The following is a 25,135-nucleotide window of genomic DNA, read 5'->3' as shown; positions in this document are numbered from 1 at the left end:
GCCTCTCCATATACTAGTTGTATGTGTCTTTGTTGTATCGTTGAGTTTTTTTCTTTTCCATGAGTGATTTAAAAATAGGTTCTTTAAATATCAATGGAGCAAGAAGTGATGTGAAAAGAGCTTCTCTTTTTTTAAATATTTTGTGTGATGTCATTAAGAAGTGTTCAGCTGATTTTTTGTTTCTGGGAGGTGATTCAACCGTACAGAAATTGCTAAGTTAGACAGGAATCACCTGGAGCCTCATCATGCTTCATCTGTCAGACTCAGGCAGCTTACTGAGACATGTGAGTTAAAGGATGTTTGGAGAGGATTCAACAGGACTGACAGGCAGTGCAACTGGAGTCACTACAGAGACAACCTGCTATCACTGGTCAGACTTGATCACATTTATTGTTTTAAGCATAATTTTAGAATTTGTGTTTAGAAGGTGTCTTGTTCAGTGCTCTTTCCACATTCAGAACGTCAAGTTCCACAGGGCTTATTGGCATTTTAACACTGGTATTTTAAATGACAAATCTTTTAGAGAAGGTTTTAATTTTTTATGGGTTTCACATCAGAAAAATAAATCTGGCTTTTCTCAGTGCAACGGTGGTGGGATTTTGGAAAAAGTCTAATTACACAGTTTTGTCAGCAGTATACTCGCAATGTCACCAAGCACATCACCAGGTCTCTTCAAGACCTAGAGACAGAAGTAGTAGAACTACAGAGTCTAGTACCAGAAATCAAGGGCACATTGAAGCCCTTAAATCTAAAAAGACTGCTCTAGCCAACCGGTAGTGCATTACAGCACAGGGGGCTCAGGTCCGCTCTCGCTTCATGAATGTGTCTCAAATGGATGCTCCCTCACAGTTTTTCTTCGGGTTGGAGCGTAAGAACGGTCAGAGAAAGATTGTGCACTCTCTGCGCTCTGCAGACGGATCCACAATAACAGGAACCCCTGACATTCCCAAATATGCCACCTGCTTCTACAGAGTGCTCTTTAAATAGGAGTATGTGGCGAAAATAGAGCTGGCTGAATCTTTTTATGCTTGACTTCCTCAGGAGGATGCTGATACTAATGCAGTGTTGGATGCAGAACTGTCTGTGGATGAACTCTATACTGCTGATATGTGTCTGGGAAATGGTAAAGTTCCTGGCATCGATGGACTGCCTGTTGAGTTTTACAAAACGTTTTGGTCAGTGGTTGGTGGAGATCTGTTCGAGGTGTTACGGGACAGTTTGTGTAAAGGACAGCTGCCTTTGAGCTGTACGAGGGCAGTCATCACTTTGTTGTTGAAGAAAGGAGATCTACAGGATCTGAAGAACTGGAGGCCGGTCTCTCTGCTGTGTGGGGACTACAAGATCCTCTCTAAAGCTCAGGCTTCCAGACGCAGAGAGGTGATGAGTGAGTTCATCCATGTTGACAGTGTGCCTGGCAGGCTAATAAGTGACAATATCACTTTTGTTAGACATATTTGGATGTCTCTGGCTCATTGGGTGTAGATGCTAGTCTTATTTCCATAGACCAGGAAAAGGCTTTTGACCAGGTTGAACATCAGTATCTATGGCAGACGCTCAAAGCTTTTGGGTTCAGCCGAGGTTTCATTGCTAAGATCCAGGTATTGTATTGTGATATTGCGAGTACACTCAAAGTTCATGGTGTTTTGGCTGTGTAGTGGAAAAATACTGCACATGGGACATCCTTTAAGCGACTGACTCCTTATAACACTGGTCGAGCCAGGAATGTTGTTTTGGACATAATCCTGGTGCCAATATGGACAGGGTAAGGAAGTTATGTCTTGTTTTTGTGTTTCTTATGTTACCAGCCCCCCTTGTCTCATCCTTGGCTTTGAGTCCCAAAAGGTAAAGGTCGTCAAGTCTGTTGATGTATAAACTTCAGATGTGGGTGTAATTGGGTTGTGTGCATGCTATAAGACAACCGACAAGGCCTTTAGCCAGAATTACATGTTGATGGTTGAAGCGCCCACTTGCAAGTGTTGAATAAAGGAACAACTCTCTCCTTTGTTTGGTCCTCTGTTCACAAGAAATTGCCACGACAATTTGGTGTCAGAAGTGGGATTCCCTTGGCATGAGACGACTGGACTCAGTGCTGAAAGGAAGAGTGCACGCTCCCAGTATCTCCCCAGAAACATGGGTGAGAAGTGGGACCTGGAAGCCTGAGATGGGGTCGACTCACGGCAGGGAATCGAGTGAGCAGAGGAGAGAAGTGTCTTTCTGGTAAATTCCACTGTGATTCTCAGAATTATGATGGTTGTATGGGATAATTCTGGGGAAAGACCAGGGTAGGAATAAAAAAGTGTTCTGTATAACAGACGTGTTACTAGGGCAGGTCAGGGACCACTAGAGAACCCTTAGAAGGTCAGGGACCTCTAGAAAAGTCTTGGCAGGTCTGGGACCTCGTAAAAGTCATTGTCAGGTCTGGGACCTATAGAGAAGCCCATGAGAATGGGTACCGCAAATAGTAAAATGCAAACGCTTTGTGATATTCACAGACAAGTGAAAGACGCCTTACCAAGAGAGGTTAAAGGTTAACTGCACAATTTGAGACCAGGGGACTGGATCGTGGTGAAGGACTTCAGGAAGAAGGGTTGGAAATCTCCAAGGTGGACCGGACCGTACCAAGTTGCTCTGACCACAGCATCAGTGGTTAAGATTGCAGAAAGAGCTACATGGATACACGCCAGCCACTGTAAGAAGATTCCAGATCCACAAGATGATCCCTGCCATTAAATGCTGGCACATGCTTTGTGAAGAAAGCTTTGGTCCACACCCATTTTTATATCTAAGAAATGCAACACCGGTGGAAGTTCCAACAGAGATACAAATACTGGACAACCTGAGTCTGCAACAAAGGTATGGGGCAGATAATGGGACAATCAGAATGTCAGACACATTTGACAGGACAGATGATACTTAAGATGTATGCCAAAGGAGGACTGTCAATGGCTGTGAATGCCACAGTGGATCATAACAACACTATGACCATTGATGGAGAACAAGTTGTTGTTTATAATAATTTAAGGTATCATGTTGGACTTGGATTGGGGTTTTTGTATTCACATTATTGGCAATGTGGAAATAATACTTATGATATGCTGCCAGCAAATTGGAACGGATGTTGTTATATAATAAAATTAAGAGTGCATAATGTTATCATGTTAAGAGGTACTGAACTTAACTCCAGCAGAGAGAAGCGTGAGTTGGCTCAATATCATAACATACAGTCATATCATTGGCGCATTTCTCTTGGGGAAAAATGGGGAATTGGCTTTTTCCATTTTATGGTGTGACATTTCTTGCAGATCACATTGATAATGTCACCTATACAATGTATGCATTCGCTAATGAGACTATTAAAGGATTTGAGTTTTTATCAAGTAATGACAAATCACACAGGCTCACTCTGTTAAAGCATGAAATGGCATTAGATTACCTTGTGGCTAGAACTGGAGATCCATGTGTAACTTTACGTTTAACAGGTGAAGCATGTACAACCCTGATTCCTGATCATTCTGACAACATTACAAAGGTTATAGATGCCCTACAAATGATTAGAAATGCCTTTGGGCCATCTGATTCTGCAGGGGATAGTTTTAATATGTGGTTGAATGATAAATTGGGTCCATGGGGTGCAGTGTTGGTACAGGTATTGATTTCAGTGTTAACTGCATTTGGGGTAGTTCTGTGTTTCTGTACTTGTGCATTGACATGTATGAGAGCTTTAATGTATAGATGGATTAGTTATATGGTGGGAGGACAAATCCAACAATATGTTCTACTGAAGTCTGAGGATGACGGTGACTCATTCACAACTTTAGGTTGGATCCCTCCTTATCATGCGGATGATGAATCTATGTAACTTTTAATGGTCTGATGTCTTATGTGTTTGTGGTTAAAAGAAAGATTATCAAGCATGTTTTGGGGTGGATTTATATCATGTAGTTTGGTTTGAAGTGATTATAATTATGCTTATGTGTGAAATGTGTAGGTTTCCTTGTGTTAGTATTTTCACTTGATGTGAGCAATAAATGCACAAAAGGGTGGAGTGTAGTGAAAAAATACTGCACATGGGACATCCTTTAAGCGACTGACTCCTTATAACACTGGTTGAGCCAGGAATGTTGTTTTGGACATAATCCTGGTGCCAATATTGACAGGGTAGGGAGTTATGTCTCATTTTTGTGTTTCTTATGTTACCAGCACCCCTTGTCTCATCCTTGGCTTTGAGTCCCAAAAGGTAATAATTGACAAGTGTGTTGATGTATAGACTCCAGATGTGGGTGTAAGTTGGGTTGTATGAATGCATATAAGAAAACCGACAAGGGGATGTTTTTGTGCCTTTAGCCAGAAGCATTACATGTTGATGTTTGAAGCGCCCACTTACAAGTGTTGAATAAAGGAACGACAACTCTTTCCTGTGTTTGGTTCTCTGTTCACAAGAAATTGCCACAACAGGCTGCATCTTTTGTTGTCCAGGAGGGGGTATGGCAGGGATGCTCTCTTTCTGGGATGTTGTATTCCCTCGCCATTGAACCTCTGCTGCACAAACTCAGGAAAGAGCTCTCAGGTGTCTGCTTTCCAGTTGCACATCAGCTGTTAAATTATCACCATATGCAGATGATGTTGTTGTTGATGTGATTATCCTCAATAAACAGCGAGATATTGATATTTTATTCTGTTTATATCTCTTCTGCTCCCATAAACTGGAAAAAGAGTGAAGCTGTGCTAGTTGGGAAAAAGACTTTAGATAACTTGGCTCTACCAGGAGGGCTCACTTGGCAGTAAGGGGGGATGAAGTACATGGGAGTGTTCTTGGATGAAGAATCCATGTTGGAAAAGAACTGGGAGAATGCTTTAGAGAAAATAGGGGCAGGCTCAAAAATGGAAGTGGCTTCTACCAAGCATGTCCTATAGAGGGTGCACACTGGTCATTACCAATCTGGTGTCCTCTTCTTTATGGCACAGACTGGCTTGTGTGGATCCCACCTCAAAGTTGCTTTCTAGAATTCAAGCTGTCCTGGTTGATTTCTTTTGGTATAAACTGCACTGGATTCCTCAGGCCGTTCTGTTTCTTCCAAAGGAAGAAGGAGGACATTATACATTTACCCAGTAGAGGCGCTGCTTTCCATCAAACCTGCCTGGAGGGGTTTATACAAGCCCCCGTTATAAAGAAGGTAGCTGACTTACAGTGGAGGCTCTTACAAGGTGCAGTAGCAGTCAATGCCTTTCTGTCTGTTATTAACAGAGGTTTGAGTGATACTCACAGAGTCCTCTCTATCCTGATAAAGAAACTGTGTTCCACTGTTATTCAGAGTGTGCGCGCCTGCTGCCATAGTTCATTTTGTTGGAGAGCTTATTCAGAAAAGTGTTAATTTTTCGTTTTAAATACAGAAAGTCAGCCAAACACAAATGTCAACTTATAAACTTCATGTTGGGACAAGCAAAGATGGCTGTTTATGTGAGCAGGAAGAGGTAAATTGATGACTCAGTAGACATTGATCTGACACTATTGTTCAGGAAGATGGTCAAAGCCAGAGTAGTGATTGATTTTAATTATTACAGAGAGATGAAAGATGTCGATCAGTTCAGCCTGATGTTGGCTCATGGTGATGTGTTGTGCTCTGTGAAAGAAAGCCAGCTGTTTTTTTTCTGAGGAGTTACTGTGATTTTTTAAAGACTACTATTTATTTATTGATGTGTCTGTGTTTCTGAACATGATGTCTTTTTGGAAAAAGTTATTCTTAAAAATCAAAAATCTCTCTGTGTCTCTCTCTCTCTTTGTATGTCTCTCTCTCTGTGTCTTCCACTTTCTCTGTCTCTCACTCTCTCTGTCCCTTTCTCTCTCTCTATCCCCAGTCTAATCTGAGTTGTTCAGCAGTGCTCACCTCTCAGTGCTGCAGATCGCATAGCAACAGGTGTGTCTCTGTGTGTACGTGTGTGTGTGTGTGTGTGTGTGTGTGTGTGTGTGCGTGCGCGTGTGTGTGTAAAAACTAGTCTACACACATTCAGTGTGTTCTTTTTTCCTCCCTTATTCTCTTTGCCTTCTGTATTTTTTTGTTTTCCTTTATTAAATCTCATTACATTGTCTGTGTTTTTATCTTTGCTAGTGCCTCTCTTTCCCACAATAAAAATATCCACATCATAGTTTATATGACATAGATTTCTGATTATTTGTAATAAACTGTATTGTCATACTTTTGTTGTTTAATGTTGTTTATTGTGATACTTTATGTTATTTCATAAAACAGCACAGCTACTTCAAATATTTACTGTACTGACAAATATGTATTATAAACTTCTTGTTTTAACTTTTCATGAAATTCAGCTTCAAACAAAAACATCCATGGATATTCTATCCATGGATAGAAAAAAACAATCATTATTTTGCTAACAGAAAGTGAAAACAGTTTGGTTTCACACACTTTGTGGGTCAGGACTTAATTTGTGCTGGATCACGCCAGAAAGATAGAGCCTGTCCGATGAATCAGTTAGCTGATATTATCGTCTGATGTTGACCTATCACAGATGTATTGCATCTACATTGTCCAGTAAAAGCTGATATTAACTTTTTTTAGGGATAATAATGCAGAAAAAGATTCTTGGGATAATTTATAATTAATAAATTGAAGTTTAATGTTTCAATGCACTCATGTCATTTTAGATATTTAAGTTTATTGATAAACTGTAAAATTTTCTGCCTCCATTACACATCTTTGTTGTGTGTGTGTGTTTGACAACCACATTCAAGGAATCATTTAAAAAAATGTGTGTTGATAGATAGCACTTTTGTTTTTTACTTCCAAATATAGGTATCAGCATCGACCCCAAAAATCGAGAATTGTTCAGGCAGTACAAAAAATGATCTGGAACCTCCAAGACTGACACAAGCACCTATGTTGTGTGACTGTTAACTTTTAACTTGAGTACTTGTCAGGTTAAAAAGAGCTGAGTAGATGAAGAGCTCAAAGATCTAACCACATTTTGTGGAACCATGGTCTTTTGTAAAAATGTTGAGTTGGTTAGCAGCATGATGAGTAGTGTTATGATTAAGATGGCAGTGTGCTGTAGATATATAATGAACTGCAAATGTGTCATGTGTTCTCCATACAGCATTGGGGGCTGTCTTATAGTCTGATGGTAATCACTCATGGACCAGGGAATTTACAAAGTAAATGCAGGGCATACCTTAAAGCTGCACCACTGCTATTTTTATCTACAGAAATATATGTATATATGTAGATAAACTCAGATTTGAATATGAGACAGTAAATAGGAAAGTAGCTGGTCATCTCTGTGAAAATATTAAAACACTTAACAAGATACAATATGTCATTGCCAGTTATCACTCACTGTACAGACTTGTTAAAACATTGCCCCGTCGACATCATTAGTGGAGCCACAAAGAAAACGACGCATATTTGATAGACCCCATCCCTCTCAAACACAAACAAGATTTTTTCTATGGCCATACAGTGTGTTTTGGTCTAAACAAGGACAAAAGCACATTGTGTTTCGCAGTACTGTCCCCTCAAGACACAAAATCACACCCACAGAGACCAGTGTGCATATAAACAGAAAATGACAAAACACATGCATATTTTAAACACACGCGCACACACACAATAACACACACACACTGAATCGGGTGACAAGGTGTTGAAAGCCCAAGAGGACTGCAGGGAAAGAGGGATGAATAGCAATGTGATGGATGGGGTGATAGATAGAGGACAGCCAGGAGGACAAGGGAGGGGGTTTATGAAATCAAAGTGCCTTCGAAGCTGCAAAACGCATTTTTTAAATACTCTGGTATAGTAAAATATAGTATAGTGTTTTTTCATTACTGTCTTCAAATATAGGTGATCAATACAGGTGCTTCTGTAAACAGCACTAGAACCAGTAATGCATCCTTCACAAACCAGCTGATTATAACTAATTACGAATATGTAAAGGAAACAAGTAAAGGTCTGTATACACACTGTATTCACATTCATGTGCTAATACATACAGCACATTCAGACCAGTCAGTTAAACCAGTCCTCCACTACTGGCCCCTGCAGGTAGCCCAGAGCAACCACAGTCTTCCAGCACTAATAACAGCTGCTAATGGTGAGTAGAGAGATGGAAACATTAGCAAAAGGCTATCTGTGAGATTTGGTCAAACTTATCTGCCTCTCACAAGCTCAGAGGCAGTGATTATTAGCATATTGAATTAATTCCTAAAGTTTGAAAACCACTTTTCTACAAAAAGTTAATGATTGTGTTCTATTATAACAAAACTGACACCACACGGTTCTACTGGGGTTTTAATATCTGTCATGGTCCTGTCATTTTAGTTTCATTGTATGTGTGTTTTATATGTATTTTCTGTTTTTTATAGTGTCTTTTGTCTTTTGCCCTTTTTCCAGTGTTCAGTTTTCTGTCCGGTTTTCTTAGCTCCCTCCTGCAGCTCAGCGGCAGACACCCTCCAACGAGACTGTCACTCAGTACTGCCAACAGATTCCCCCCCACCACCGACCAGAAAGACTTATTAAAAGTTAACAGGTAGAGCATCTATTCCAGGAGCTTTCCCACTCTGCATGCTCTGCAGAGCAGCATAGATCAGAGGAGAGAGCTGCTTCCAACTCTACATTACTCTCTTGTTCAACCTGAGGAAGACCAGTATAGAAACTCTGAGACACTGACTGCTACTCTCTGTGCTCACATTTAAACAGGTTACTGTAAAAGTTGACAGCATGTGTGTGGATTGTAAGTGTGATCAGTCAGCACCTGCCCAGTGTCAGACCTTAAACTGTGAATGAACCTCTTCTGTCCATTCTTACCCTGCAGGACCTAACCAGAGTCCCCCGGGCTGAGACACTTTTTAAAGGAATAGCTTACTCTAGAACGAAATTCAGTCATTATCGACTCACCCTCATGCTGATGAGAAGTCCGGTGTAGTTTCTTATTCCTCAAAGTGCAGCTGTAGACCCGCGGGGGTACCCTCCGGCAGCAATAATCCATATAATGGGTGTAAATGGCGTCCGAGACGAAAAGGTCCATAAAACTACACAAAAACTTTGTAATATTCCTCCATACTGCTCGTCCGCTGCAATCCAAGTGTCCTGAAGTGGCGACATCCAGAGTTTACTCGAAACGACGTCATTTAGTACATTTTTCTAGCCTAAACAGTCACTATGCTATATCTGCCTGGAGGCACGCTCCCCCGTGCACGCGAGTCTTCCTCACAGCCGATTGCACTACGGAAGCCGCGCCAGACAAGATCAACAGAACTCGCGATAGATACACACCGGTATTTACATCCTGCTGTGAGTTTCAAAGTTTCAAATCACTAGTGCATCCCTCTTGTGTTTGTGTGTCGCTCAGTCGCTCACAGCTGAACAGACCCCCGCGGGTCTCCAGCTGCACTTTGAGGAATAAGAAACTACACCGGACTTCTCATCAGCATGAGGGTGAGTCGATAATGACTGAATTTCGTTCTAGAGTGAACTATTCCTTTAACTTGGTCTTGGTCTCCTGTGTCTCGCAGTTCCTCCACTTCAGAATCCAGAGCTTTCACTGAACTTATCAAGGTTTTTGTGACATTCCAAGTGTACTGTTGACAGAATTGCCTAATTTGGACTTTTCCAAAATCCCACCACTGTTGTAAAGACACAAAATGAATCTCATACTTTGGTGTTTTTTCCAAAAAAAGACAAACGTTTCTTTGAATTTTTTATCCTCCAGTAAAGCCGTGTTAAAATGCCAATAGGCACTGTTGGGTTTTACACATTTTATAAAAACAGAAGTTACTCACAAGTACGTGATCAGAAAAGCCAACAGGGCTGATGAAACAACTTTTAAATACAATAAAATGATGTTTAAAACAGTAAAAACGATCAAGCCTGGCCATGGACAGTGAGTTATGTTTGGCGTGTGTCCAGGTGTATTGTCTCTGTTTTATTATGAAAGCCTCTTCAAATATCACACAACTCCTGAGCCTCCATGAGATGAAGCAGACGAGTGCAAGAGGCAGCGTGAGGCTCTGCATGGTTCCTGTCTAACCTGCTGTCCTCAGTACAGTTAAAATCTCCACCAATAAATACATATTCTTCATTATTACATATATCAATTACTTCATTTAAAACACTACTCTCTCCACTCCCACAACCATAGCATAAATATTATTAAACACCATCCTTACAGTTTCATATGATGCTCTTACTTATAAGCAGTACCATGATCATCAAAAACTGGACTGACAGCACCTGAACCACCAGCCTGTGAACCATTAGAACCTCAACCAGCAGCCCCTTGATGCTCAGTTTCAGTCTGTTGTGTGCTCTGTGTGTCTTCCTGCTGTGAACATCTTGTTTCTGTGGACAGGTACGGATGAGGTGACCCTCCATTCCACAGCCAAAACATTTCATCCTCTCAGAAGACACATTAACAATGTGATCGAAATCATCCACTCTGAGCTTCAAAATCAAGTTTAACTCCTCAGTGTTGTTCTTCAGAATCATAAAGACCTGACTTCTGAAGGAAACAATGTGTTTCAGGTGGGGAGATTCACAGCCCAGAGGAATCAGTTTTATTGGAGACGTGTCTCACCAGTTCTCTCTGCAACATTTCATTACTAATGAACGTAGGGACTTTGGACAAGATGATCTTTTTGGCTGGATCATCAGTGTTTTTGGGCACCCGCTCTCACTGTCTTCCACTCTCAGCATGCACTCAGAGAGACCGACAGAGAGACAGACAGAGACAGAGACAGAAAGAGACAGAGAGACCAACAGACAGAGAGACAAACAGAGAGAGAGAGAGAGACAGAGACAGACAGACAGACAGACAGACAGACAGAGAAAGAGAGAATATGTACTGTTTTTGAGCTGGTACATGTAAACTCTGAATCAAAATAAACAGTGAAAAAAAGGATTTCCTACTGTGATGGGTGTGTAGTTACATTTATTAGTATTGTGTCACATAGATTCGTTTGTAGCAATTATATTGCTTAATTTAATTATTAATTGCTACAAACATCGAAACATCAGTATCGGAATCAAAGATTGAACAATTTTTTCCATCATGCATTGTGCTTGGCCGTTTGTTAAGTTAGCTGCTTTAAACATCAGCTCCTACATCTAGTTTCTCCTAAATGTATGAAATTCAGTACACGTCTACTACACCTGGATCTACAAAAAAGCATATTGGTCCCATGAGCTCACCCCAACAGGAAGTCAGCCATTTTGAATTTGGGGGATTCACAGGCGTCTGCTCCTACAGCTTTGACCCAATCTACTTAAAATTTTCACATGCGGACATGATTCACCGTAAAACAAGAAGTGCACCAAGTCACAGTATGAACACATTTACATGCAAATATTCACTCACACTCCTAGTGTCCCCTAGTGGCACCAAGAAATGTAATTTTCTAATCTGTGAGGTAGTGCTCTGAGCCAGATGACTACATCTGCCTCATACATGGTGACAGAACACTTCAGACCTTAATTATGCTTTATTGTGAAGATTGCAAGTTTTTGTTGTTCATCGCCAATGTCTATTGTGGCACGGTGATATAGTGCAGGATATGTTTTTGTCATGTCATAGCACCTACCATTCTGCAGGTCAAGGATGTGATGTTTGTCCAGCGTCCATCCTCCCATATTGGAGGCATCCAGCTCATATCCTTGTAAAATGGCTGTTCTTTTCTCCCACAAGATGAGGTCCAGGCAGGACTCATATTCAAACCCCACCGACACTATAGGACAGACACAGGGCAAGGCCGGTTATTCAGCTCTTTTCACTGACTGTGCTAATGTTCAAATAAAAAACGTTTTGCATTATTATTATGTGCTTCAGACCAAATCAAAATACATACAAGACATACAACACTGTAATGTCAAGGGTAGGATATTTGCTTAATCACAATGGGTGAAAAGGTGACACATCATAATGGAACTGTCCATTAAATGCTTCTATGGAATTATGAACATCAGGCATTTGTATTCATATGTGCACATGCACGCAGCCCTAAGGGAGAAGAGAGAAGGAAAGGCAGGTACAATTGGTAGAAGTAGAAGGGAGGGATAGATGTTTAGAAAGACAGAGGAAAAGAAAGAGGCAAAGGTGCCACACAGGATGTGGGTTGTAAAACTGCTCCACCAATATATTACAGTAATCCGTTTTTACTCTCTACAGTAATTAGGAGATGATAGTACAAAACTCTTTAGCTCTATAATAATTTCATGATAGATGCATGGATGGATTAGTTACGAAAACAGGGTAATTATGATGCGATATGAAAAATGTCCCAAGAGCAATTGAGCTGATTAAAGGAAATAGAGGAAGAGCTGGTATGTTGTGATCTAAAATAGGGTAAAATAGAGATATGTCAAATCAAACACTAACTTGAAAAGTTACCCCATTCTTGAAACCTGAAACCTGTTATTTTGGCTACTTGGGGTAGCAGAAAGAAGTTGTGAAAGAACTGATACTTTTTTAGTTTACATAGTGAACTTGTTCACAGACAGTTTCTTATTTATGCATCCAGCAGTTCAGGAAATGTCAATGGGCGGGGCTAAATGGCTCGCTAGCGCCCCTAAAACACAGCCCCTAGGCCTACTTTCACCCACATGTATGAAATTCAGGACAATTGTGTATCCCACTCAGACGTACAAAAAAGTCTCTTGGTGCAATGAGATAAACCCAACAGGAATTCAGCCATATTTAATTTAGTGCTCATGTTGGCAATTTGCACGTTGTACTTTAACGAACAGCTCCTACAGCTTTAACCGGATCAACTTCAAATTTTCACAGGCCAAACCAAACAACTTTGTGATTAAAAGTTATTGAAATCTTAAGTTTTTCTTGAAAGGGTGGGGCCATGCAGCAAATATTGATGTCTTTCCAGGAAACAGGAAGTTGCTGTAAATTCACTGTGCATGGTCGAATCTGCAGCAAACTTCACACAATTGGTAAGAGTCTAGTTTAATATACATGCATGAAATTCAGTGCACATATCTATCGCATCTACATCTACAAAAAGGTCTCTTGATGCCACTACCTCAACACAACAGGAAGCCCGTAATCTGAAATTTTTCTGCTTATTTTTGGTGATTTCAATAGGTTGTGTTACAATAAATTCCTACAGCTTTAACCTGATCAACTTCGAATTTTCAGAGGCCAATTTTAACACCTACGTAATAAAAAGTTATTAAAAGCTTGTGGCTTTGTTGAATGGCGTGGCAGTGGCAGCACGCCAAAGGTTTGATTCACCCGATTCACTATTTTGTAACTCCACTGTACATGGTCAATTCTGCATCAAGCGTCATATGTTCTGTAAGAGTCCAAGCCTGAACACATTTACATGCCAACATTCAGTTACACTCATAGCGCCTCCTAGTGGCAGCAGGAGATGTCATTTCTTAAACTGTGAGGTACTGCTCAAAGCCAATTTTTTTCCCATCATGCAGTGTGCTCAGTTGTTTGTTAAGTTTGCTGCTTTATGTTCCGAATTGCAAATGTACTTTTTGGTCTTGTTTGTTATGTGTATGTTCAGGAGATCATGGCTTAGTAGGCCCAAGCAGTGAAACAGTGAGAGGACCCTCTCGAAATGCAAGGAATTATTCTTTCTTAGCCCAAAATAAATTGCATTTTTGAGAGGCTAAACATACTCGAAAATGTATGGATCTTGGACATGGGTGGGGCAAAATGGCTTGCTGGCACCCCCTAAACATCAGCTCCCACAGCTAGTTTCGCCAAAATGTATGAAATTCACTACATGTCTACCACACCTGGATCTAAAAAATAGCCTATTGGTCCCAAGCCCCGAGGAAGTGAGTCTGGGTTTGAAACTGGAAGTTAGCCGGCTCAGTCGGCGGAAGTCTCCAGTGCGCACGCTCTACGGGCTGCACAATGCGGAAGCAGTGGTGGTCCTAGCTTGCATAACGCCTTGGGTGAGCCTCACCTTCAGCACCATTTTGAATTTGGGAGATGTCTCCCCCTAAAGCTTTGACCCAATCAACTTATAATTTTCACAGGCCAATTTTAACACCTTTGTGATGAAAAGTTATATAAAGCTTTAGTTTAGCTTCTAGTTTAAGGTTTAGCTTAAGTTTTTGCGGAAAGGTGTGACAGTGGCATTACAGCGAAGGTCAATGATTCACTGTAAAAGAGGACGTGGTTGTAACTCCACTATGTTGTCAAATCTGCACCAAACTTCACATGTTTGGTACAAGTCCCAGTCTGAACACATTTACATGAAAATATTCAGTCACACGCATAGTGTCCCCTAGTGGCACCAAGAAATGTAATTTTCTAATCTGTGAGGTACTGCTCTGAGCCAGATGACTACATCTGCCTCATACATGGTGACAGAACACTTCAGACCTTAATCATGCTTTATTGTGAAGATTGTGAGTTTTCGAGCAATGGCTTGACCATGGTGGGGCAGTGAAGGTCAACGATTGAACTTGAAACTTGAAAGTTCATGCAACTCCACTATACAGGGTCAAATCTGGCCCAGACTTTACAGTTTTTTTCTTTTCCGACTTAGCGCCACCTAGTGGCAACAGGAAATAACTTTTTTTTTTACTTCTATGTGCTCCTTATAGCTGGCTGACCAAATCTACTTCAGATTTGGTCAGAAAATCCTCAAGGCCTTAATGATGGTATGTGGTGAAGATTTTGAGTTCTCATTGGACTTTGATGCAGTAGCAAGGAATTATTCACAGTGAAACAGGAAGTTGTTTGAACTTCTGTGTAAATGGTCCAGTCTTTCCAAAATTTCAAATGTTTGATCAGAGTCCCACCCAAAACACTTCTTCGTGCCAATAAGGAGGTATAGTCATTGTGCCACCTACTGGCAACAGGAAGTAAGACAAGTGTGACAATTATTTCATTAACGTTAAATCTTCATGGTGCGGTGTATCCTTGACATCCTTAAATCTAACTTGTAATGAGTCAGTTTTCTCTAGTGCCACATAGTGGAGACAGGAATTTCCATTGACCTCCTCATCATCCAAAACACATGGAAATTCAGAGGTGCGTCAAATGGTTGACAACAAGACAACAATCTTAAGACTGCAAGCCAAGCAGTGATGAACCACAAAAATTTGATTACATTTGCAAAATAAATATAATTAAATATAATTAAATACAAATAAAACAGGTCCTTGCACCCCTGCGTGCACTGAGGCATGCATCAAGTATGAGGGCCCATTCATCACTATTTGCAGTTTTAATTTGGAGTTGTGTTTGTGTCTACCTGATGAATGTCCAACATTCATACTCTTTTAAGCTCTGTTTGGTCTCTAGCAACTCTTGAGGAATTTACCAGGCTCTTTAGTTGCTGAATGCTCCACTATGTTCACCAGCTAATTGATAACTGTATATATTTGATTGCTGTTTGCAGTTGAACAGGCAGTATACAAAATAAAGTATACAGAGAGCTTTTGCTTTTAAAATAATCAAACGGTGAGAGTGAAACTCACTATAAAGCTCTGCAAAGCTGAGAAGAGCTTCAGATTCAGGTGATGATTCTCTGTATTTGATATCCATTATAGCTGCTATAATGTTTGAATTTGACAATACAAGTCTCCTGCTGATCAGCTATCCTGGTATCTATTTGAAAAATAAATACTGTACATGGTCCTTGCATTCTTTCTTAATTTCTCATATGCTCACATGTGCAGACACCCAAAGCTACATCATCATTCTGACAGCATAATTATTTGTAAGTGTCGCTCGTCGCTGTAATGGCCAAGAGTTATCCTGACGTAATGCCTTGTTCACTGCCAAGGACAGCAGACAGCAGATATGCTTCCACGCTTTCCTTGACAGAGATCATCTATCCTTCCGTATCCATTATTAATCACTGTCTTGGCTTGTAACCCATTGATGCTCTCTCCAAACTCTATCTTAAAGACAATTATCTCATAGTTACTGACCAACTTAGAAAGCCAGTCCATGAGCCAAAACACATCTATCACTGTTGGGAAAGCCAATGTTTTTGCCAAGAAAAAGAAGAGGAAATTATTTTCCACAAGAAAGCATAGTTTTGGAGATCACTACTTTCTACATTCACAATCATATGTCAGCCCATGATGTCCTGAATTCAATGTCGAAATTGTCTCAAATCTGAAATTTAGGAAGGGAGGGATTAAACAGTTGTCTGTAGAGGATTGAATAGGTGTATACGCCTTTTTGACTGTGTTTTATTGTATTTTGCATCCCACATCAGTCCATTTCCACCACTTAATCTGTACTCTAGTTTTTCCCTTTAATCGGAAAGGAGTAGATGTTTTTGTGTTTTTGTCTATTGATAAAACTGAAGGCATTCCAGCTGACACATTCAAATGGAACTTCTGTGTTTGACACACTAGTGAGAACAGTCTTGTTAGGCAATTTTTTGCATGGTCCAAAGCCATAATGAGAAATAGTCACTTCTTCAGCAAATTCTTGATATGGAATGAGTTTGCAGGAAATGCACTCCAAACATTCTTGGTGGTTACGCTTCCTGTTAAGAACTTATGAGCACCAGTTTCAGAGATATTACAAAACATAGCAGTAAATCGTCTGAACATTCAACCCATTAAGCCTGGCTACCAGCAGTAATAACTCACAGAGGGGTATGCCATCTTGACTTGTCCCTCATAAAGGTGTCAGAGAGGTTAGCATTCCTATTATGTCCAAGGCATTTCCCTGTCAAAGCCTTTCTGCAAAACCTATTTGAACTTAGCAGTCTGCAGCTTTATGTGTGTCCAGCAGAATCTAGCACTACAAGACAATCCCTCCTCACCACAGTTACTGTGCACCGTATGTTGTCAAACTTAAGTGCAAATCAGGAGTTTTTTTGTGTTGAATTGGTACAATTTAATTGTTTTACAGATTTCATTTCCACTCATACCGTGTCATACACTTGTACATTATTATCAATTATTATGCATCCCGTGAGCCCATGAAAGTGCATTGTCAAGTTGTTGAAGTTTTCTGGACATTTGAATTAACAAGCAAATAGTGAGCGGCTCTGATCGCAGTGCAGCAGGGCTGTTTGATATACTAAACGGTTCAGGCTATTTTGTACGTGCAGTATGGCTATTTTCATCTTATGTCAAATGCAAACAGCAACAGACAATAAACAAGGCTCAAAATCAATGTGCAAATAAAAAAAAATACAGGCCTAAACATGGTAAATTGACACAGGACATCCAAAAGGCTGCCGATCCTGCTCTATACTCTATGATATATTTTGTTTATTTTCCATAATTTCTTGTAACTTCATCAAACAAATGCATTGTTTACAGTATGTGCTTATGAACACAAACAATAAAATGATATGCTCTGGCAGACGTTGTGGCAGATGCTAGAATGCTGGTGGTCCTGTCGTTAAGGAAATGGAGGTTAAGTCTGGTAAATAATGAATCGATGAACACTGAATAAAATTTTGTGTTAACTTATTGACACTTTTCCCCGCTCTGACTCAGGCTCTTTTTTAAAAAATGTGCACAGTCCGCACATAACCTACTGCATGCGATGAGTGTGTTGTTTTTGCGAAAAACAAACAAACAAAAAAACACACAGAGGTGTTTTTTATTTTATACCAGATGTAACTAGAAAAAAATGTAATGACAACATGCTGTAACAATGGCATTTGGCATACTATTATCGATACATATACCCCTTTTCCACTGGTCAACAGTCCCACTTAAACCTGCTAAGATCTGGCTTTTGTATGCAATGGGAATATGTAAACTTGGCACTTACACCCAGGTCAATTGACTCTGCAGTAGACAGAGGTTTTTATGACCTTGGCTCAGCTTTGATCGAAACGTAAGACCTGGATGAACACGCTAAATTCCGCGGCGCGAAATGATGACGCATTATCAACATCCGGTGGTGGCACATAAATAAGGAAGGAATTTGGGATACGGTCTATTCAAGGATGTTTTATAACTGCAGTGTTGGAGGTGGAGCCCTGTTCATTCCTATGAAAGCTGCTCAGTGGTGTTTTGAAGCCAAAAAAGCTTGATTTCCTGGCTATGAAAATACCTGGATCGTAGACTGAGCCGGCTGAGCTCCAGTTTAGCGCCCGGCTAACTTGAAGGGAGATAAAATAATCTAATCATGCGGCTCTGCTTCTTTCACAATGGGTCTATTGTTGTTCTCTCTTCTGTTACAACTTTTTCTGGCGCATTCGTGATGTGAAATGTGACGTCAGTGATGTGCAACGTAACGCCTCAGATAAAAATCACAAACGGGTTGCCTTGCCTGTGGGAAGTGGGAATGGGGTCGATAGGCGATTTTTAGTGGGTGTACCCGCATTTAAAAAACCTGTGTAGACCCTCTAATTTTGGTGGAAAAGCGGTAATAGAGTAGCCTGGGACAAACAATGTTTTTTATACAAAGGAAGAAATAACTTAATGTATAACATTTGCCAAACGTACAAGCAAAATTAATTTAGAATTTGTCGCTTCACAGTTTCTCCTAAGTCAACAACTCACAAAATTGCGTGATTTTTTTTAAGGGAGTCTGTGGATATTGCAGTTACTAGTTAAACTGTGTGTTCACAAATATCTGCTGCTTATCTTACAGTACACCTAATTAGCATTACAGTGGACCTTCTTGTTAACTTCCAACAGGTCTTCCAGCCCTCACAAGGTGCATTCTGAGAGCAAGAGCCTTAGTAACACAAAAAATTTGGTGTTTTGTTATCTTTTTTTTTAAACCATTCCTCTGTGGTGAGCTTGAATAGCAAGTTCAGTAGAGACGTGAAAATACAGACTAAAACAGTAACAATAGCTGCGCGGCTGACTAATCTAAGAAGGCACTGAATAAAGTAGGCTACATTTGGAGGAGCCGGGATCAAACCTCCGTTGCTGCAATCTGCGGACAAGCGACTATACAGGGCCTTCCACATCAAGATCAGTAACTAGGCTGTAACAATAACATGTAAACAGCGGCACCAAGAAGGCGCTGCGAAAACTGTGTCTGTAGCTTAGGAAAATGTATATTGATGGATAACATGGATATTGATGACCTTAAAATTGCGTTTACAAAACATGTAGGGCTTACTTATACACATTCAAAAATAAATTGACAATAATAAATGGCAACAATCACAACAATATCATTGTATCAAAATCACAGTATCCCAAATGATCCCAAAGAATTATTCATTCTAATATATCAAAAGGTATTCTTTTCTATAGGTTTACTAACTATTAAAATCCTGCATAATGTGCTGAATACAAGGGATCTTATATGTATTTACAATGTAGCTTGATTCTGCACTCTACAGTATTCACATTCCATCAGCCCATAACGTTTCGTGATGTTTACCATTGCCAAGGCAACAAGTGGCAACATCTTTTAGTGCATATCAGGTAGTTTAACCCCATCGTCTGAAGAAAAATAACTATCAAAATTAAAAATTTTGAACAAAATCAACAACAGCTACCAACAGCCATAGTCCGTACAACCTCAACTAATGTGTTGTCATGGGTTAGATTGTCAAAATTAGAAAAATAACAGCTTAAATCCCTGAGGAGCTACATTAGCATTAGTGACGGTTGCATCCACAAGTATGCAGTTACCTATAGTTCCCTAAAACAATGTAACAAGGTTGCACATCTGAGGGGATTTAGAAGTGGGTATACGCAATGCCGACTGAAAAATAAATAGTTATATGCCGCATACCTGCACCACTGGTTAAAGTTACATCACATCACATCTGGGTGTACCGCACTCTGCCACAGCTAGTTAACAGTGATCTCCACACTGCCTTCGAGCTGGGTGTAAACATATACCTCAGACTGTATGTTTCAATTATAGGCTTATGCGATTACAAACAGTAACATAACATTACACATCTTTAGTTTATTTAACTTGGTTTACCGAAGAGCTGTTCAAGTTCAGCCGAAGCAGTCATATTAACATAGCATTACACTATAACTATACTTCCTATACTTCCTGTGGAGTCAGCCAGCCGAAATATGAAACAGGCCACAAGCACATTGTGGTCAAACGGGGTATAAAGTAAAATCCTGTCATCAGGATTTTACCGTCATAAGCAGGATTCAAGCACTCTGCTGCCACCTAGTGTCTACTGTTATCAAGTACAGCCCCCCCCCCCCCCCCCCCCCTTTTACTGCTGCGGCGTCACTACCGTAATGCAGCAGCAAGCAGGTCATATGAAAGGAGAAACATCTGTAGAAGAACAAGCACATGCAAGAAAATAGGTGCAGAGTTTCTACAGTTCAACCTCAGTTTAGTCTGACTGGTGAAGTGTTGCGATTTAAACCATTTAATTTAATCAATTTAATCTGCATTACAGATCGGAGGCTGCACAGTCCAACAGCCTTCTGCCTACTACCCCTGAGAATATAATTTTCTATTCTCTCTAGAGTCTCAGAGAGGTCAGACAATTACACATTTTAAAGACATATTTGGTTTCTGTTTAGCTATGCTATAGCAGCAAACTCACCAACTGCCTCGGAAAGTCCATAGACGCGTTGGCCATAGGCGTCTGTCTTGTCCCAGATAAAGGTGTAGGATAGATTTGGTTGGGCAGGGAACCATTTCTGGAAAAGGCGACCCACCACTGCAACCATCAGATGAACCTGGAGAAACAGCACCAGACACAAAGGTCACTAAATGGTAGTTCAGGTGATATAACTTCCTGATGCTGATTAGTTGACTGAAGCTGTTAATGGCTGGCATTCTATGCTGATATCCAGCATTATATCATGATGGCTTTAAGGAAATGAAAATGATACTGTATCATATTACATATCTGACCTTCATCAGGTTGAATGGTATTGATGACTGTGTCATGGTGACTTTGAGGACTGGCTTATATCCCGCAGCTCTGGAGCTCAGGTAGATCAGGTTTAGATCACTGCCTGGTATTGAAGTTTCCTCTTGTAAAACCTGCAGAGGTATAAAATAAGACAGAAAACACATCAGCATGTACTATTTCACCAACCTGATTGGACCCAGTCCAGTATCATCTTCAAATTATCCAACACTCGATTTACTTTGCAATTAATATGTGTACCTCCATCTACTACCTACATTAAGAATATTTATAGCTTAAAGCACTCTAGAACGAAATTCAGTCGTTATCGACTCACCCTCATGCTGATGAGAAGTCCGGTGTAGTTTCTTATTCCTCAAAGTGCAGCTGTAGACCCGCGGGGGTACCGTCCTGCAGCAAAAATCCATATAATGGGCGTCAATGGTGTACGAGACGAAAAGGTCCATAAAACTACACAAAAACTTTTTAATATTCCTCCATACTGCTCGTCCGCTGCAATCCAAGTGTCCTGAAGTGGCGACATCCAGAGTTTACTCGAAACGACGTCATTTAGTACATTTTTCTAGCCTAAAAAGTCACTATACTATATTTGCCTGGAGGCACGCTCCCGGTATTTACATCCTGCTGTGAGTTTCAAAGTTTCAAATCACTAGTGCAGGCAGATCCCTCTTGTGATTGTGTGTTGCTCGGTCGCTCACAGCAGGATGTAAATACCAGTGTGTATCTACCTCGAGTTCTGTTGATCTTGTCTGGCACGGCTTCCGTAGTGCGAGCGGGTGTGAGGGAGACTTGCGTGCATGCGGGAGCGTGCCTCCAGGCAAATATAGCATAGTGACTGTTTAGGCTAGAAAAATGTACTAAATGACATTGTTTCGAGTAAACTCTGGATGTCGCCACTTCAGGACACTTGGATTGCAGCGGACGAGCAGTATGGAGGAATATTACAAAGTTTATGTGTAGTTTTATGGACCTTTTCGTCTCGGACACCATTTACGCCCGTTATACGGATTTTTGCTGCAGGAGGGTACCCCCGCAGGTCTCCAGCTGCACTTTGAGGAATAAGAAACTACACCGGACTTCTCATCAGCATGAGGGTGAGTCGATAATGACTGAATTTCGTTCTAGAGTGAACTATTCCTTTAACCAGCACATCTGCAGGAATAGAACAGCCGACTCCTCTCTCAAGCAGGAAGGGGTATCATCATTTGAAATAGATATGTTCCTCCATATTTTACCCCCCATCTAGCTAAACATTTTTTTTCATCAATTTGAATTTTGTGGGAAGTGAAACCCCAAGAACTTGTAAATCTCTGCTTCAGAGGGGTGAGGTCACAGGGGGCAATAAGTCTAATGAATTTTCAATCATTTCACCTGACAGCTAACAGGCGTAAAAATTATTGTCATCTTGTAGTTGTTAAAATGAATGGATGTAGATAAATGTAGACTGGCAGTGCGTGAGGTTAGGTTGACATGTTGAATTTTCTTGTTGAAGTTGTACACTTTTCTGTAGTTATTTTGATTGTAGTTATTAATTGTTTTATTATTACACACACACAAATATGTATTTATAATTTTTTTGACGCACAATTAACACATGCATGTTATGACCATCAGCCCGCCCCATAGTTTGGGAAATCAGGAAGCAATGCAGCAGTAACATTGTGGATGGCAAGCAGGAACAAACCTCCTTGAACAGAAATGGATAAAGAAAAGTGTCTTTTGAATGGCAAGTTCAGCTTCAAAGCCCTGCCAGATGGTTCTCTCCACCAGAACAAAGTTATTACTGTCGATGTGAACTGAGTTACCACCGGAGTACGTCGAGTCTCAAATACCACTTGCTGGCCAAGCACACAGCTGATGCAGAGAACCCTCCTCCCCCTCGCCAAAGTCAGACCACGCTGTATTGTTGCAATGGAGAAGCCTGGACAACTCTACATGAGACAAACTTTCAACAGAGATAGCTAAATTGGTGGCAACAGCTTGCAGGCCGATTAACATTGTTTAGTTAACCTTTACAAGTGTAAAGTTGGACACTACATTGTGCTAGAATTACTTAGGAATATTACATTCAAGTCAGTATGCCCATCTGAGCATGCAGTACCTTTAAGTTATTCTGGAGAATATTCTGGACAGTATTTTTCATTGTTTTGGATTGTTGCAATAATAATAAACATACATTTGCATAAAGCAAGCACATTTGCTCTCTTGTTGATAAGAGTATTAAAAAGTTGAAAAATATTCCTTTAAGATACATAGAACAGATAAAAAATGTGTGATTAATTTGCGATTAATTAATAGTTAACTACGGACAATCATGCAATTAATCACGATTCAACATTTCAATCGATTGACAGCCATATATATATATATATATATATGTATATATATATATATATATATATATATATATATATATATATATATATATATATATATATATATATATATATATATTAATTAGACAGACAAGGAAGAGCTTAATGAAGACAGGGACTCAGAAAAGAAGGAGATGGGTAAGAAATATATAAGAATACAAAAAAAAGCTCCTCTGGAAAGAATGTTGCAGTGTTATATTTTTCTTCTGCACTATTGCCTTTTCATTAGCCAGGTATTTAGTGTTCATTACAGATCCATTACATCCCCTTTAAGACTGCCCTTTTCACTGCCCTCCTCTCTAATGGACTCAGCTCCACCAAAAGCTATGAAAGCAGCTTTCCTTTTCTTGCTTTTGATCTGCACTCAGATGCACACACACACACACACCCACACACACACACATACATACCTCCCACACACACATCACATGCTTTCCCTTCCCTCACAGAGACATACACACACGCCTGTCAAATAAAAAAATAATTACGGAGCGCTGGTTCAGGGTTGTAAAAATATAAGAAACAGAAATGGAGTTCTGTCATCTGTTTCATTTTCCCTGTGGACTGATTAACGTAATGTGAACACACACACACACACACACACACACACACACACACACACACACACACACACACACACACACACACACACACACACACAAAGGCGTCTTTTTGTATTCCACTCTCTCAATCTTGCTTGCAAGCACACAGCCAATATACCTCTTTCTTTAAAGGGTTTTATTTTAAAAAAGTAAACAACTGAGAAATTACGTGAGTTAACTGGCTGTTTTATTTTTTATTCACATTTTTTTAAACTGTGCCATCTTCCTGTTCAAGTGAAAAAGTAGTTATGGGTCATTTCATGCCAGCTCACTGAGGAATCAGAACTTTTCCCGTTCATATTACGGATTTTCTTAAAAAAGTTAATGTAAAAACTTCTGTTAAATTAATGCAGCCTTGCAAAATTCCTATACTTGCACTTCAAATACTTTTTTGCTATGAATTTATAAATTTGGTCATTTTTGTAACTCATTGTATGTGTTTTCTAAGCCTCATTAATATTTTTTTTTTTTTTTTTTTCACTTTTCACTTCCATCAAGGTGCTGTCTTTTCCAGTCTTGCCTTCCCTGGCCTGCAGGTGTCGCTGATCGAGCATTTTAACTGAATTCCAATAATGTTTTTTTTTGTTTTTCCAAAGAGCGAAAACTTATTTTATAATGATGCTGATTTTAAATAACAGTTAATTTCAAGCCTTTTTATATTTTAGCCTTTTATATTTTGATCTCCCTTTTGCCTCTTAAAACTAGAGAAGCCTGTCTCTATGATATAACTCAACATATAAAACAAGCGTAATTGTGTACCTAAAACACCAGTGATCAATAAAAAAAATGCATTTATACAATCCTTATAACAATTTTCATAAATTGTTTATCTTATTTATTTAAAGCCAAGATGAAACTGGAGTCTTTAAGTATGTTAAAAACAATTATTTTCTCGATTTGTGAAAAATTCCAGCCATAGCTTTTCCACATTCCAAGTTGGCAATTTCAATAGTCCAAACCCAAAGATATTCAGTACACAATCAAGATAGAAATTACTCGTTTAAAAAGCTAGTATGAGCAAATATTCACTCTTCTCGCTTGAAAAGTGACTTGATTAACTTGATTAACTGATAATTAAAATAACTATTTCAGCTCTTAGCTGATGCAATTTTAATTCATTTATTTATTGGATACTTGCTGTGGCTCATTATTACTTGCTCATTTGCATTTTCCCCCAATTTTCTCTTCTTTTTTTAAAACAAGTCTTGAAATGTACTGCCTTTATCATCAGGTAAAGTTAGGCTAATCATCATGAGCCTTCATCACAGTCACAGATTTAATTCTATGAAAAAAGGATATCTCTTAATTCATTATAATAATGTTCATCTGCTTCTTCAATGAACAGTTGATTACAGCTTACAATCCTT

The 25,135-nt window shown here is 39.8% G+C and overlaps 1 protein-coding gene across 1 annotated transcript in view; it reads right to left on the bottom strand.

Annotated features, from left to right (window-relative positions):
• The window catches only part of LOC141005578 (teneurin-3-like), a 322,641-nt gene that overhangs the window by 99,184 nt on the left and 198,322 nt on the right, over window positions 1-25,135 (bottom strand). Inside the window, exons 20-22 of the mRNA XM_073477461.1 lie at window positions 20,773-20,904; window positions 20,459-20,594; window positions 11,591-11,734 (exon numbers count right to left, since the gene is read on the bottom strand). Coding sequence (XP_073333562.1) covers window positions 11,591-11,734; window positions 20,459-20,594; window positions 20,773-20,904 — 412 coding nt within the window. The remainder of the gene's footprint in view (window positions 1-11,590; window positions 11,735-20,458; window positions 20,595-20,772; window positions 20,905-25,135) is intronic.

Source organism: Pagrus major, chromosome 1 (assembly GCF_040436345.1).
Source record: "Pagrus major chromosome 1, Pma_NU_1.0".
NCBI classification, from domain to species: Eukaryota; Metazoa; Chordata; class Actinopteri; order Spariformes; family Sparidae; genus Pagrus; species Pagrus major.
This window is presented reverse-complemented; position numbering and strand designations above follow the sequence as displayed.